A 12,691-nucleotide genomic window follows, 5' to 3' on the forward strand; every position below is an offset into this window, starting at 1 on the left:
GTGACATTTCTGAGGGTTTCAAAGCTTCTCTAAGTGGTTTCAATGCAATGTTCGGACTCGGCTATAAAAATGAGGTCCCTTGTCATTAAGCTTAACATGGAATCGGGCAGCACTCAGTGATAAGAGAGAAGTTCACCAATGTGGTATCACAATGGACTGAATAGTCTAAGTGAGCCTGATAGATCGGGCTGCCACCTAACCCAAAAACCTAAAGAAAAAGACGATATAATCATGTCCGTCTATCTGTGTGTCTGTTGTAATCACGCTACAGCCTTCAATAATGGTGCTATCGTCCTGAAATTTGGCACAGATTCGTTTTTTGTTTGCAGGCAGGTCAAGTTCGAAGATGGGCTATATCGGTCCAAGTTTTGATATAGTCCCCATATAAACCGACCTCCCGATTTGGGGTCTTGGGCTTATAAAAACCGTAGTTTTTATCCAATTTGCCTGAAATTGGAAATCTAGAGGTATTTTAGGACCATAAAAAAGTGTACCGAAAATGGTGCCTATCGGTCCATATTTTGGTATAGCCCCATATGGACCGATTTCCCGATTTTGCTTCTTGGGCGTCTAGAAAGTGTATTTTCTATCCGATTCGCCTGAAATTGAAAATCAAGAGGTATTTTAGGACCACAAATTGGTGTGTTGAAAATGGAGTGTATCGGTCCATGTTTTGGTGTAGCCCCCATATAGACAGATTTCCCGATTTTACTTCTTTGGCTTGTAGAATCCGTAGTTTTTATCCAATTTGCCCGAAATGAGAAATTTAGAGGTATTTTAAGACCATAACTAGTCGTGTAGAAAATGGTCTGCATCGGTCCATGTTTTGGTATAGCCCCCATATAGACTGATCTCCCCATTTTACTTCTTGGGCTTGTAAAAGTCGTAGTTTTTACCCAATTTGTCTGAAATTTTACTTCTAGAGGTATTTGGGGACCTTTAAGAGGTGTGTCGAAAATAGTGAGAATTGGTCCATGTTTTGGTATAGCCCCCATATAGATCTAAAGGGTGATACGGTCAAAATTTGGTCAAGGGAAAACGCGTGTAAATCGGTGAAATCATTTATTTAAAAAATCAAATTAAATTTCTTTTTCAAGTTCAATTAGTATAAAATTCAGGAAAAATATTCAGTTAGGCTTTCGCTTTTCCAAATCCGAATTGCCGGGCCTCACGCTTGACACCTGCCATCAGATTTTGTACAGCCACCTTGTCCACCTTCTTCGCCGCAGAAAGCCAGTTTGCCTTGAACTGCCGCTCGTCCTTAGCAGTTTTTTTGGTCTTCTTTAGGTTCCGCTTGACAATAGCCCAGTATATCTCAATTGGGCAGAGCTCTGGTGTATTGGGAGGGTTCTTGTCCTTGGGAACCACCTGCACGTTGTTGGCGGCGTACCACTCCATGGTCTTTTTACCGTAATGGCAAGATGCCAAATCCGGCCAAAACAGTACGGAACAACCGTGTTTCTTCAGGAAAGGCAGCAGACGTTTATTCAAACACTCTTTCACGTACATTTCTTGGTTGACAGTCCCGGAAGCTATGAAAATGCTGCTTTTCAAGGCACAGGTACAGATGGCTTGCCAAACCAGATATTTCTTTGCGAACTTTGACAGTTTTATGTGCTTGAAAATATCTGCTACCTTTCCCCTTCCTTTTGCCGTATAAAACTCCTGTCCCGGAGGCTGCTTGTAGTCGACTTTGACTTAGGTTTCGTCGTACATTACCGTGCAGTCAAACTTCGTCAGCATCGTCGGGGATCGCGCTTTGGCCGTCGTATTTTGTTTATCATCGCGATTTGGAGTCACTACCTTCTTGTAAGTCGATAGTCCGGCTCGTTTTTTGGCTCGATGCACGGTTGTAGACGATACACCCAGCTTATTTGCGGCATCTCGGAGAGAGAGGTTAGGGTTTCGCTTGAAACTACCGGCAACTCTCTTTGTCGTCTCAGCGGCTTCCGGTTTTCGATTTCCCCCCGATCCAGACTTCCTGGCTGTCGACAAACGTTCCCCAAACACTTTAATTACATTTATAACGGTTGATTTGGCAACTTTTAGCGATTTTGCCAGCTTTGCGTGCGAGTAGCTCTGATTTTCGCGATGCGCGAGCAAAATTTTGATACGCTGCTCTTCTTGCTTGGACGGCATTTTGACAACTGAAGAGTGAATTCCAAAATCAAAATAGGAGCAACATTCTACACACACACACCTTCAAAATGAGGGGTGTTGGGGTTTTTTAAATGCAAAATTGAAAGAAATACGTCAAGTTTATATTGACCAAATTTTGACCGTATCACCCTTTAACTCCCGAATTTATTTCTTGGGCTGCTAGAATCTGTAGTTTTTATCCACTTTGCCTAAAATTGGAAACCTAGGTATTTTAGGACCACAAATATGTCAGCCAAATATGGTGTATATCGAGCCATGTTTTAGTATAGTCCCCATATAGACAGATCTCCCGATTTAACTCCTTGGGTTTCTAGAAACCGTAGTTTTTACCCGATTTGCCCGAAAATGTAAATATACTGGTATTTTTTGCATATCTGGTTTAAATTTTCTTTTTGTATTAAGAAAACATTTTTTAATTTATAAAATGTTTTATATTTGGATTTCTAAACTGGTATTTATTTCTACCTTAATTGCTTTACTAATATATCTCAAAAATATAATGTAAATTCGATAAATGAGATCTGTATCCCAATTTTAAATTCATTGGTCTTAGATTTAAGGCCATATATATCGCTAAAAATGTCTTCATTTTAAAGAAGTCGCATCTTTGGTTCGGAATCAATATGAACATACTTATGGGATGGTTAAAATCTTCGGATTCAAGTAAACTTGTTTTTTTGAGTGTACGGACTGTCCAACGCGATCCCAAAGTGTATTAATGGATTTTACTAGAAAAGTACTCATACAAACCTATTATTGTTGTTGCTGATTGTAGTAATTATTGCTGACTGTTTTGTGTTGCGAGTAAGGTATTTAATTTTCTACTCTCCATTTAAAACGAAAACAGAAAGACAAAAAGGTACAGCATGTATGTCATATTACAAACTCACTCATAAAACTTCAAATATTACCTAATTAGGCTAAATTTATAAATTTAATAGTAACTTTAACAATTACAACATATGGATATATCCAAATATGTACAGCGTAATATTTACATTAACAATCAATAAAAATTTCAACATATTTATAATTACAAATAACAAAACAAAAAAACACATTACAATTTATTTAAGCAGATGGACCAAAGATACCGCTAATAGAAGTATCAACAGAGGAACGGATGTTGCAGCAGAACTGGTACCTCTGATCTTACATGTCTCATCGAAATCCTTGGCAGGACCCATACAACCAGCATAACTCATAACATATGCCAAATAGTTTTGTTCGAAAACGCCACGCACCAAACTCGAACCAGGACCATTGGCAAACACAATGACATCTTCCCCACCATGTGTTTCATCTTTCAAAGGTACCGTTGACATATGTCGATAAGTAGGCGATTGACGTTCCTCTTGGGTTATCAATGAAAAATTCTTCCAAAAACTAATGGGATTATTGCCCAATGATGTATCGTTTGCTAAGTGGTCATAGAATCCAGGACCATTGGCATACATAATTGTCTCATAGACCATAGGATCTGTAGGTTTGTTGGCAAAACCTAAAATATCGTTGCCTCTACTCGGATATCCATTGAGGGTGACGGAATGTGAATGATCGGCCGTAACTATGATTAGGGTTTCATCGGCATTTGTCTTCTCCAAAGCAGCCTCTATGGCCCTATCAAACTCATAGACCTCATGCATAGCGGCATGAGCATAATTTTGATGATGGGCCTGATCTATGCGTCCACCTTCTACCATAAGGACATAACCCTAGGGGAGACGCACAATACAGCAAAATATTAAAATAAATAAATAAATTGTTTAGCTCCAAGCACTTACATTAGAATCTTTACGATCCAAGACCTCAATGGCTGCCTCTGTCATTTCTTTTAATGAAGGTTCTCCTTTCTCCTTCGCTAGGGCATAGCTAATGTGATTGTTGCGGAATAAGCCCAACAGGCGATTTATTTTTTTGAAATCAACTTCTTCCAATTCCTCAGCATTTTGAACAAACACACGTTTATCATTGTCAACTTTTCCATTTTCTAACCATTTTTGTGTTAAATTTAAACCATCTGTGCGACTACAAACTTTTTCGGTACCACCCTCCCAATTCACAGTAGATATTTCATTTTGATTTGTAGCACCCAAGGGGCTTAGACCTCCACCCAGAATTACATTAAACTGATTGCCTGGAGCATTTTCCACCAATTGTCGAGCAATATCCTTGTGAATACCTTGTGCTTCGGGCGGTACCTTGGAATCGCATTCCCAATCTCTATGATATACGCGCGCGTATGTGGCAGCTGGTGTAGCATGAGTGATGCGAGTTGTTGTGACAATGCCAGTACGTTTGCCTACAGCTTGAGCCCAATCCATAATTGAAGTTAAACTTCCTTGTTTGGCATTTGTTTTGCTGCGTGTTGTATCCATACCAATAGCACCAGAGTCGGATTTCGTACCACAGAACATAGCTGTGGCAGTACCCGCCGAATCAGGAACTTGTTTGTCCACATTATATGTCTGTAGAGAAAAAATTGAATTTTAGGGGAAATCTTCTTATTAGAAACTTGAACACTCTTAAAAGTGGACAGTGGGACGTTTGACATATAATCTCATTACAATTATCCTCTCATACTTGGATACCTCCCAAATATAGACAAAATGTAGGGGACTGTGAGTGTCCACTTTTAAGAGGTTTTACTGTATTTCAACTGAGATCATCATAAAAATATTGTTTAAAATCTTGCTTACCTTTGATAAACCTGTAAAGGGAAACTCATCAAAAGATAATTTTTCTTCTTCGCCATAGCCATGTTTCAAATACTGTCCTTTATAGATGCGTCCAGCCGTTATAGTTGTGAGACCCATACCATCACCTATAAAAATGATGATATTTTTTGCTTTACGTCTGTATCCATCCTCATGATTTTTCTTGGCATTCTTTATCGTTTTTCCCAATTGTTTCTCGGCCACATTATACCAATATTTCATATCTGAAAAGTATAAAAATGTATTAATTTAAATAGAAAGCTTAATGAACAATGTCATAACAAAACATCAATTGGTGTTTGTTATTACACAGAAAAAAAATCCGTAACGCTAAATTTAACTTATGTTTATTGCAAAAAAAAAAGTATTTACTAGTAATTAAATTTTATTAAAATCGTCATGATCTGAGAATGAAGCCGCCAAGTAGCGCGGCCGAGCATTTTTCGCCAGTCGACGCCGCCGCCGAATATGTCGACTCATCTCGACTAAATTTAGATGCCAATTAATTCAAAATGTCGGTTTAAATCGGAAAAAATGTATTATTAATTGTCGTATTTTTTGCCAAAATGTTTAACCTTTCACCTACTATCTATCAATTTCAAGCTGCTATACTAATTTTACGAAAATTTAGCTCAGAAAATTTGAATCAAAATTTATTTTTGATTGTAAGATTGGTTGAACTACTAATCTCATTACCATTCGAACAACTTCAAATTCATTTTTAATGGATAACACTAGTAAACAGAAAAAAAATTTCTTGTACTCTTGATAAGAGGCGACTTTTCTTATGTATTTTGATCTTTTGAATTCGAAAAAAAATGTTAATTTTTTTTTTATGGAACAGTTTTTGAGATATCCCGTTATTTTCACTAAACAAATTATATCTCGATTTAGAAATGTCCGATTGTGAAAGGTATTAAAATGACGAATAATCGTTTATAATTAGATCTGTGATAAGTTAAGTGGTTCCAAAAATATCGATGCCTAAAGGCCAAATTTTCAAAAAAAAAAAACATATTTTACAATAGACTTTTTCCGCCAGAAAAGTATAAACCATTCAAAATAGATGATACTCTAACGTAAGTAATAAGACCAACTAGAAGAAAAACTACCGAAAAATGGCAAAGTTATAACAGGTTGGCTGATAAGTCCCCGGTCTGACACATAGATGGTGTCGCCAGTATTAAATGCATATTATTTTTATATAGTACCAAAAAAAATTGAAGTCAATTAGTTTGAGAGATAGAGCGTCTTTTGTGAAGCAACTTTTGTTATTGTGAAAAAAAAGGAATTTCGTGTTTTGATAAAAAACTGTTTTCTGAAGGGAACAAATACGGTGGAAGCAAAAACTTGGCTTGATAATGAGTTTCCGGACTCTGCCCCAGGGAAATCAACAATAATTGATTGGTATGCAAAATTCAAGCGTGGTGAAATGAGCACGGAGGACGGTGAACGCAGTGGACGCTCGAAAGAGGTGGTTACCGACGAAAACATCAAAAAAATCCACAAAATGATTTTGAATGACCGTAAAATGAAGTTGATTGAGATAGCAGAAGCCTTAAAGATATCAAAGGAACGTGTTGGTCATATCATTCATCAATATTTGGATATGCGGAAGCTCTGTGCAAAATGGGTGCCGCGCGAGCTCACATTTGACCAAAAACAACAACGTGTTGATAATTCTGAGCGGTGTTTGCAGCTGTTAACTCGTAATACACCCGAGTTTTTCCGTCGATATGTGACAATGGATGAAACATGGCTCCATCACTACACTCCTAAGTCCAATCGACAGTCAGCTGAGTGGACAGCGACCGGTGAACCGTCTCCGAAGCGTGGAAAGACTCAAAATCCGCTGGCAAAGTAATGGCCTCTGTTTTTTGGGATGCGCATGGAATATTTTTTATCGATTATCTTGAAAAGGGAAAAACCATCAACAGTGACTATTATATGGCGTTATTGGAGCGTTTGAAAGTCGAAATCGCAAGACAACACACCGTGCCACAAGTCATTGAGAACGATGGCAAAAATTCATGAATTGGGTTTCGAATTCTCCAGATCTGGCCCCCAGCAACTTTTTCTTGTTCTCAGACCTCAAAAGGATGCTCGAAGGGAAAAAATTTGGCTGCAATGAAGAGGTGATCGCCGAAACTGAGACCGAAGGACTACTATCAAAATGGTATCAAAAAATTGGAAGGTCGTTATAATCGTTGTATCGCTCTTGAAGGGAACTATGTTGAATAATAAAAACGAATTTTGATAAAAAAATGTGTTTTTCTTTGTTAGACCGGGGACTTATCAGCCAACCTGTTAAGCAACTGAGTGAACAAATCCGATGTAAAATCATGCAAATATGAGCAACTCACCCACACAAAAATGCCCCACGGCCACAGAGAAATGCATATTTGTGTGGGTGAGTGGCTCATATTTGCATGATTTGAGATCATTTATTTTTTTTTGAAAATTTTGCTTTTTCGCATCGATATTTCAACCACTTATCTTATCACGGATCCAATTACACACGATTATTTGTCATCTTAATACCTTTCATTTAAGTATCAACATCGGACATTTCTAACTCGAGATATAATTTGTTTAGTGAAAAAAGAGCTATCCCAAAAACTGTTCCATACAAAATTTTTAAACAATTTTTTTCGATTTCAGCAGATCAAAATACATAAGAAAATTTGACTTTCATCAAGTCTAGTTAACAGAAAAAAAATTTCTTGTACTCTTGATAAGAGGCGACTTTTCTTATGTATTTTGATCTTTTGAATTCGAAAAAAAATGTTAATTTTTTTTATGGAACAGTTTTTGAGATATCCCGTTATTTTCACTAAACAAATTATATCTCGATTTAGAAATGTCCGATTGTGAAAGGTATTTGAGATCATTTATTTTTGAGATCATTTATTTTTTTTTGATTTGAGATCATTTATTTTTTTTTGAAAATTTTGCTTTTTCGCATCGATATTTGAACCACTTATCTTATCACGGATCCAATTACACACGATTATTTGTCATCTTAATACCTTTCATTTAAGTATCAACATCGGACATTTCTAACTCGAGATATAATTTGTTTAGTGAAAAAAGAGCTATCCCAAAAACTGTTCCATACAAAATTTTTAAACAATTTTTTTCGATTTCAGCAGATCAAAATACATAAGAAAATTTGACTTTCATCAAGTCTACATTTTCTGTGTAAACTAGTGTAATTGTCATTAAATAAAAAATATTTAATGCCCTGGTGTATTAAATTTTTCTGGTTTTAACAACGTTATGTGGATATCTCAAAATGTGGAGTATGATTAGTTCAATTTTCCCACAAAGTAGTTCATTCGTTCTATAAAACATTTTACTTTTTATACCCTGCGCCACACTGTGGAACAGGGTATTATAAGTTAGTGCATATGTTTGTAACACCTAGAAGGAGACGAGATAGGCACATGGTGTCTTTGGCAATAATGCTCAGGGTGGGTCCCTGAGTCGATATAACCATGTCCGTCTGTCCGTCCGTCTGTCTGTGAACACATTTTTGTGATCAAAGTCAAGGTCGCAATTTAAGTCCAATCGCCTTCAAATTTGGCACATGTTCCTAATTTTGGTCAGAATAGAACCCTATTGATGGGTTCAGATTTAGATATAGCTCACATATATATCTTTCGCCCGATATGCACTAATATGGACCCAGCAGCCAGAGTTTTATACCGATTTGCTTGAAATTTTGTACAAACATAACACTTAGTCGTATAATCAAGTGTGCAAAATTTGCTTGAAATCGGTTCAGATTTAGATATAGCTCCCATATATATCTTTCGCCCGATATGGACTAATATGGTCGTAAAAGCCAGAGGTTTGGCCCAATTTGGTTGAAATTTTGCACATGGAGTACAATTAGTAGTATAGTCAAGTATGCAAGATTTGATTGAAATCGGTTCAGATTTAGATATAGCTCCCATATATCTTTCGCCCGATATGGACTAATATGGTCCTAAAAGCCAGAGTTTTGGTCCAATTTGGTTGAAATTTTGCACAGGGAGTAGATTGTAGCTATGTGTGCCAAATTTGGTTGAAATCGATTCAGATTTAGATATAGCTCCCATATATATCTTTCGCCCGATATGCACTTATATGGAGTTTTATCCCGATTAGCTTGAAATTTTGCACAAGGAGTACAATTGGTATATAGTCATGTGTGCAAAATTTGATTGAAATCGGTTCAGATTTAGATATAGCTCCCATATACATGTTTTTCTGATTTCGACAAAAATGGTTGTTTGTCTTAAATTTCGTTTGGGAGGAAAGAATTAATTTTTTTCGTGTTCATGTAAAACAACACACATTAATTTGCTTTCATTCGAACAACTGACGACATGTTTTTAAATTTTCATATTTGCTTCAATAAATGTGTTTTGTGTTCTCTTTTAATCCGTCTTGGCTTGGTTATCCAGTACTACACCGAAAAAGTTCCACCATTAGTACATTTAATAATGTGTAGCTGTATATTACACCTTGGTGACTCCCAAAAATTTGCGATATGATTTGTAGAAATTCAAGAACACGGAACAATGACTTGTGACATCTTCCAACGAACGAAAAATGTGATATGTAATAATAAAAAATTACTTTAAATTACAACTTTGTCACTGTTTCCCTCACTTCCGTAAAGATTAGCCATATGCTTCTTATTACAATTTGAATATAGGCTTTATAAAATTTCAAAAATCGTATGAGAATATAGTTGAAATTTATTTTGTAGTTTTTTGTTTACGTCCATCAGTTATGTGCATTGAACTTGTCTACCCTTCAGTCTATTGTGATCACGTGCTTTGTATGATTAATCGTTTTCATTTAGCCAAAGCACAATGGGTAATTAAAGTAAAAAAAACGTAATAACATATTCTGTACACCATAAATTATGTATTTTACATTTAATCTAAATTAATTCGCCTACACTGAAAAAAATATTGTCGTGAGGTCAAAGATTTCATGTCTTTAAAATACGAATACAAATTTTGCTTAACATAGAAGACGCATTTCTCTAAAATAAAGTTATTTTCCTTGTCCAAAAGTCGATAAACTTTTCAATGAAGTCGTATTGTCCTTATAATTAAGTGATTTGAAAGGAAAAATTTATAGGCTAAGGTCAACTTGACTTTAATAATTCAGAAAAATTCTTTAAATTTAAAGAAATTGTCTTTAAATTTGTTGTCTTTTTGCATCTTGACTACAAAGCAAAAATCGTTCAAATATAGGACATGTTTTTCAAAACTTTATTTTAAAGAAGTTTTTTACTTCAAACATAGCATAATTTCTACTGGAAGTCGAGTCCTAATTTGGAAAATAAAGTTGCCGTTAACTCGCGTTTAAAGGACTTTGATAGCATATGAAGAAAAAAAGCTGAGAAAGCGAAAAATTAAAATTTGCTTCCTAGAAGCAAGTACACAAAACTTAAATTTAAAAGAGAATTGTGTCTTAAAAGTATCCTTACTTGTATTCTCTGCTTCTTTGGCTCGGAATCAATACCAAATTTTTTAAAATAAAGACAAAATCATTGGAACCGAGTATGCTTTTTTTTAGTGTAATTGGACATTTTTAGTTAACAACAAGTAAGGAAAGTCTTTAAGTCGGGGACGGGGCCGACTATATTATACCCTTCACCACTATGTATATCAATATTTTTGATACCATCTTAACTCCTTCAAAATTTATTGGGAAGTTTATATTCTCATATACAAATATTTAAATATTAACAGGTTTGGACAATTTGTTTAGACTTTTACAAAATTCCTAGACTCAAAATTTAAATCGGTTAATGCCCGGGACGGAGCACAAAGTTAGTAAAAAATATTGCAAATATTTAAATCTAAAGCCATTGCATAAAATCTCGCAAATCTGAATTTTTCGGTTATAAATATATAAGGCAGGGATGGAAAATACATTTTTTAAGAAAGTACAAAAAAAGGCATTTTTTGAGCGAAAAAGTTATTTTCATTAAGTTTCAACAAAAATTCCATTGGAAGATTATTGTCAAGAGCTCCTTTAGACTGAATTTAAAAGGAAATACAATTTAATTTAATTTAATTTTAAATAATTTTTTGTTTTTAGTTTTATACCGGCTTACAAAGACTACCGTAGTATTGTAATCATGAAAATAAATTCTTGATAAAATTGACAAAATTTTCAATAGAAATAAAATTTTCACAAATATTTCCACAGAAATAAAATTTTGCAAAAAATTTCTATAGAAATAAAATTTTGCAAAAATTTTCTATAGAAATAAAATTTTGATAAAATTATCTATAAAAATAAACTTGACAAAATTTTCTATAGAAATAAAATTTTGACAAAATTGTCTATAGAAATAAAATTTTGACAAAATTTTCCATAGAAATAAAATTTTGTATAGAAATAAAATTGTGACAAAATTACCTATAGAAATAAACTTTTGACAAAATTTTCTATAGAAATAAAATTTTGACAAAACTTTCTATAGAAATAAAATTTTGACAACAGGAATAAAATTTTGACAAAATGTTCTATAGAAAAAAAATCTATAGAAATAAAATTTTGGCGAAATATTCTACCGAAATAAAATTTTTTCAAAATTTTCTATAGAAATAAAATTTTGACAAAATTTTCCATAGAAATAAAATTTTGTATAGAAATAAAATTGTGACAAAATTACCTATAGAAATAAACTTTTGACAAAATGTTCTACAGAAATAACATTTTGACAAAATTTTCTATAGAAATAAAATTTTGACAACAGGAATAAAATTTTGACCAAATGTTCTATAGAAAAAAAATTTGACAAAATTTTCTATAGAAAATAAAATTTTGACAACATTTTCTATAGAAATAAAATTTTGACAAAATTTTCTATAGAAATAAAATTTTGACAAAATTTTCTATAGAAATAAAATTTTGACAAAATTTTCTATAGAAATAAAATTTTGACAAAATTTTCTATAGAAATAAAATTTTGACAAAATTTTCTATAGAAATAAAATTTTGACAAAATTTTCTATAGAAATAAAATTTTGACAAAATTTTCTATAGAAATAAAATTTTGACAAAATTTTCTATAGAAATAAAATTTTGACAAAATTTTCTATAGAAATAAAATTTTGACAAAATTTTCTATAGAAATAAAATTTTGACAAAATTTTCTATAGAAATAAAATTTTGACAAAACTTTCTATAGAAAATAAAATTTTGACAAAATTTTCTATAGAAATAAAATTTTGACAAAATTTTCTATAGAAATAAAATTTTGACAAAATTTTCTATAGAAATAAAATTTTGACAAAATTTTCTATAGAAATAAAATTTTGACAAAATTTTCTATAGAAATAAAATTTTGACAAAATTTTCTATGGAAATAAAATTTTGACAAAATTTTCTATAGAAATAAAATTTTGACAAAATTTTCTATAGAAAATAAAATTTTGACAAAATTTTCTATAGAAAATAAAATTTTGACAAAATTTTCTATAGAAAATAAAATTTTGACAACATTTTCTATAGAAATAAAATTTTGACAAAATTTTCTATAGAAATAAAATTTTGACAAAATTTTCTATAGAAATAAAATTTTGACAAAATTTTCTATAGAAATAAAATTTTGACAAAATTTTCTATAGAAATAAAATTTTGACAAAATTTTCTATAGAAATAAAATTTTGACAAAACTTTCTATAGAAAATAAAATTTTGACAAAATTTTCTATAGAAAATAAAATTTTGACAAAATTTTCTATAGAAATAAAATTTTGACAAAATTTTCTATAGAAATAAAATTTTGACAAAATT

The 12,691-nt window shown here is 32.9% G+C and overlaps 1 protein-coding gene across 1 annotated transcript in view; it reads right to left on the bottom strand.

Annotated features, from left to right (window-relative positions):
* Window positions 1-3,067: 3,067 nt before the first annotated feature.
* Window positions 3,068-12,691, bottom strand: part of Alp4 (Alkaline phosphatase 4) — a 29,263-nt gene continuing 19,639 nt past the window's right edge. Inside the window, exons 2-4 of the mRNA XM_075292046.1 lie at window positions 4,860-5,101; window positions 3,945-4,628; window positions 3,068-3,875 (exon numbers count right to left, since the gene is read on the bottom strand). Coding sequence (XP_075148161.1) covers window positions 3,228-3,875; window positions 3,945-4,628; window positions 4,860-5,101 — 1,574 coding nt within the window. The 3' untranslated portion in view covers window positions 3,068-3,227. The remainder of the gene's footprint in view (window positions 3,876-3,944; window positions 4,629-4,859; window positions 5,102-12,691) is intronic.

The sequence above is a fragment of the Haematobia irritans genome, chromosome 1, assembly GCF_050003625.1.
Source record: "Haematobia irritans isolate KBUSLIRL chromosome 1, ASM5000362v1, whole genome shotgun sequence".
NCBI lineage: Eukaryota > Metazoa > Arthropoda > Insecta > Diptera > Muscidae > Haematobia > Haematobia irritans.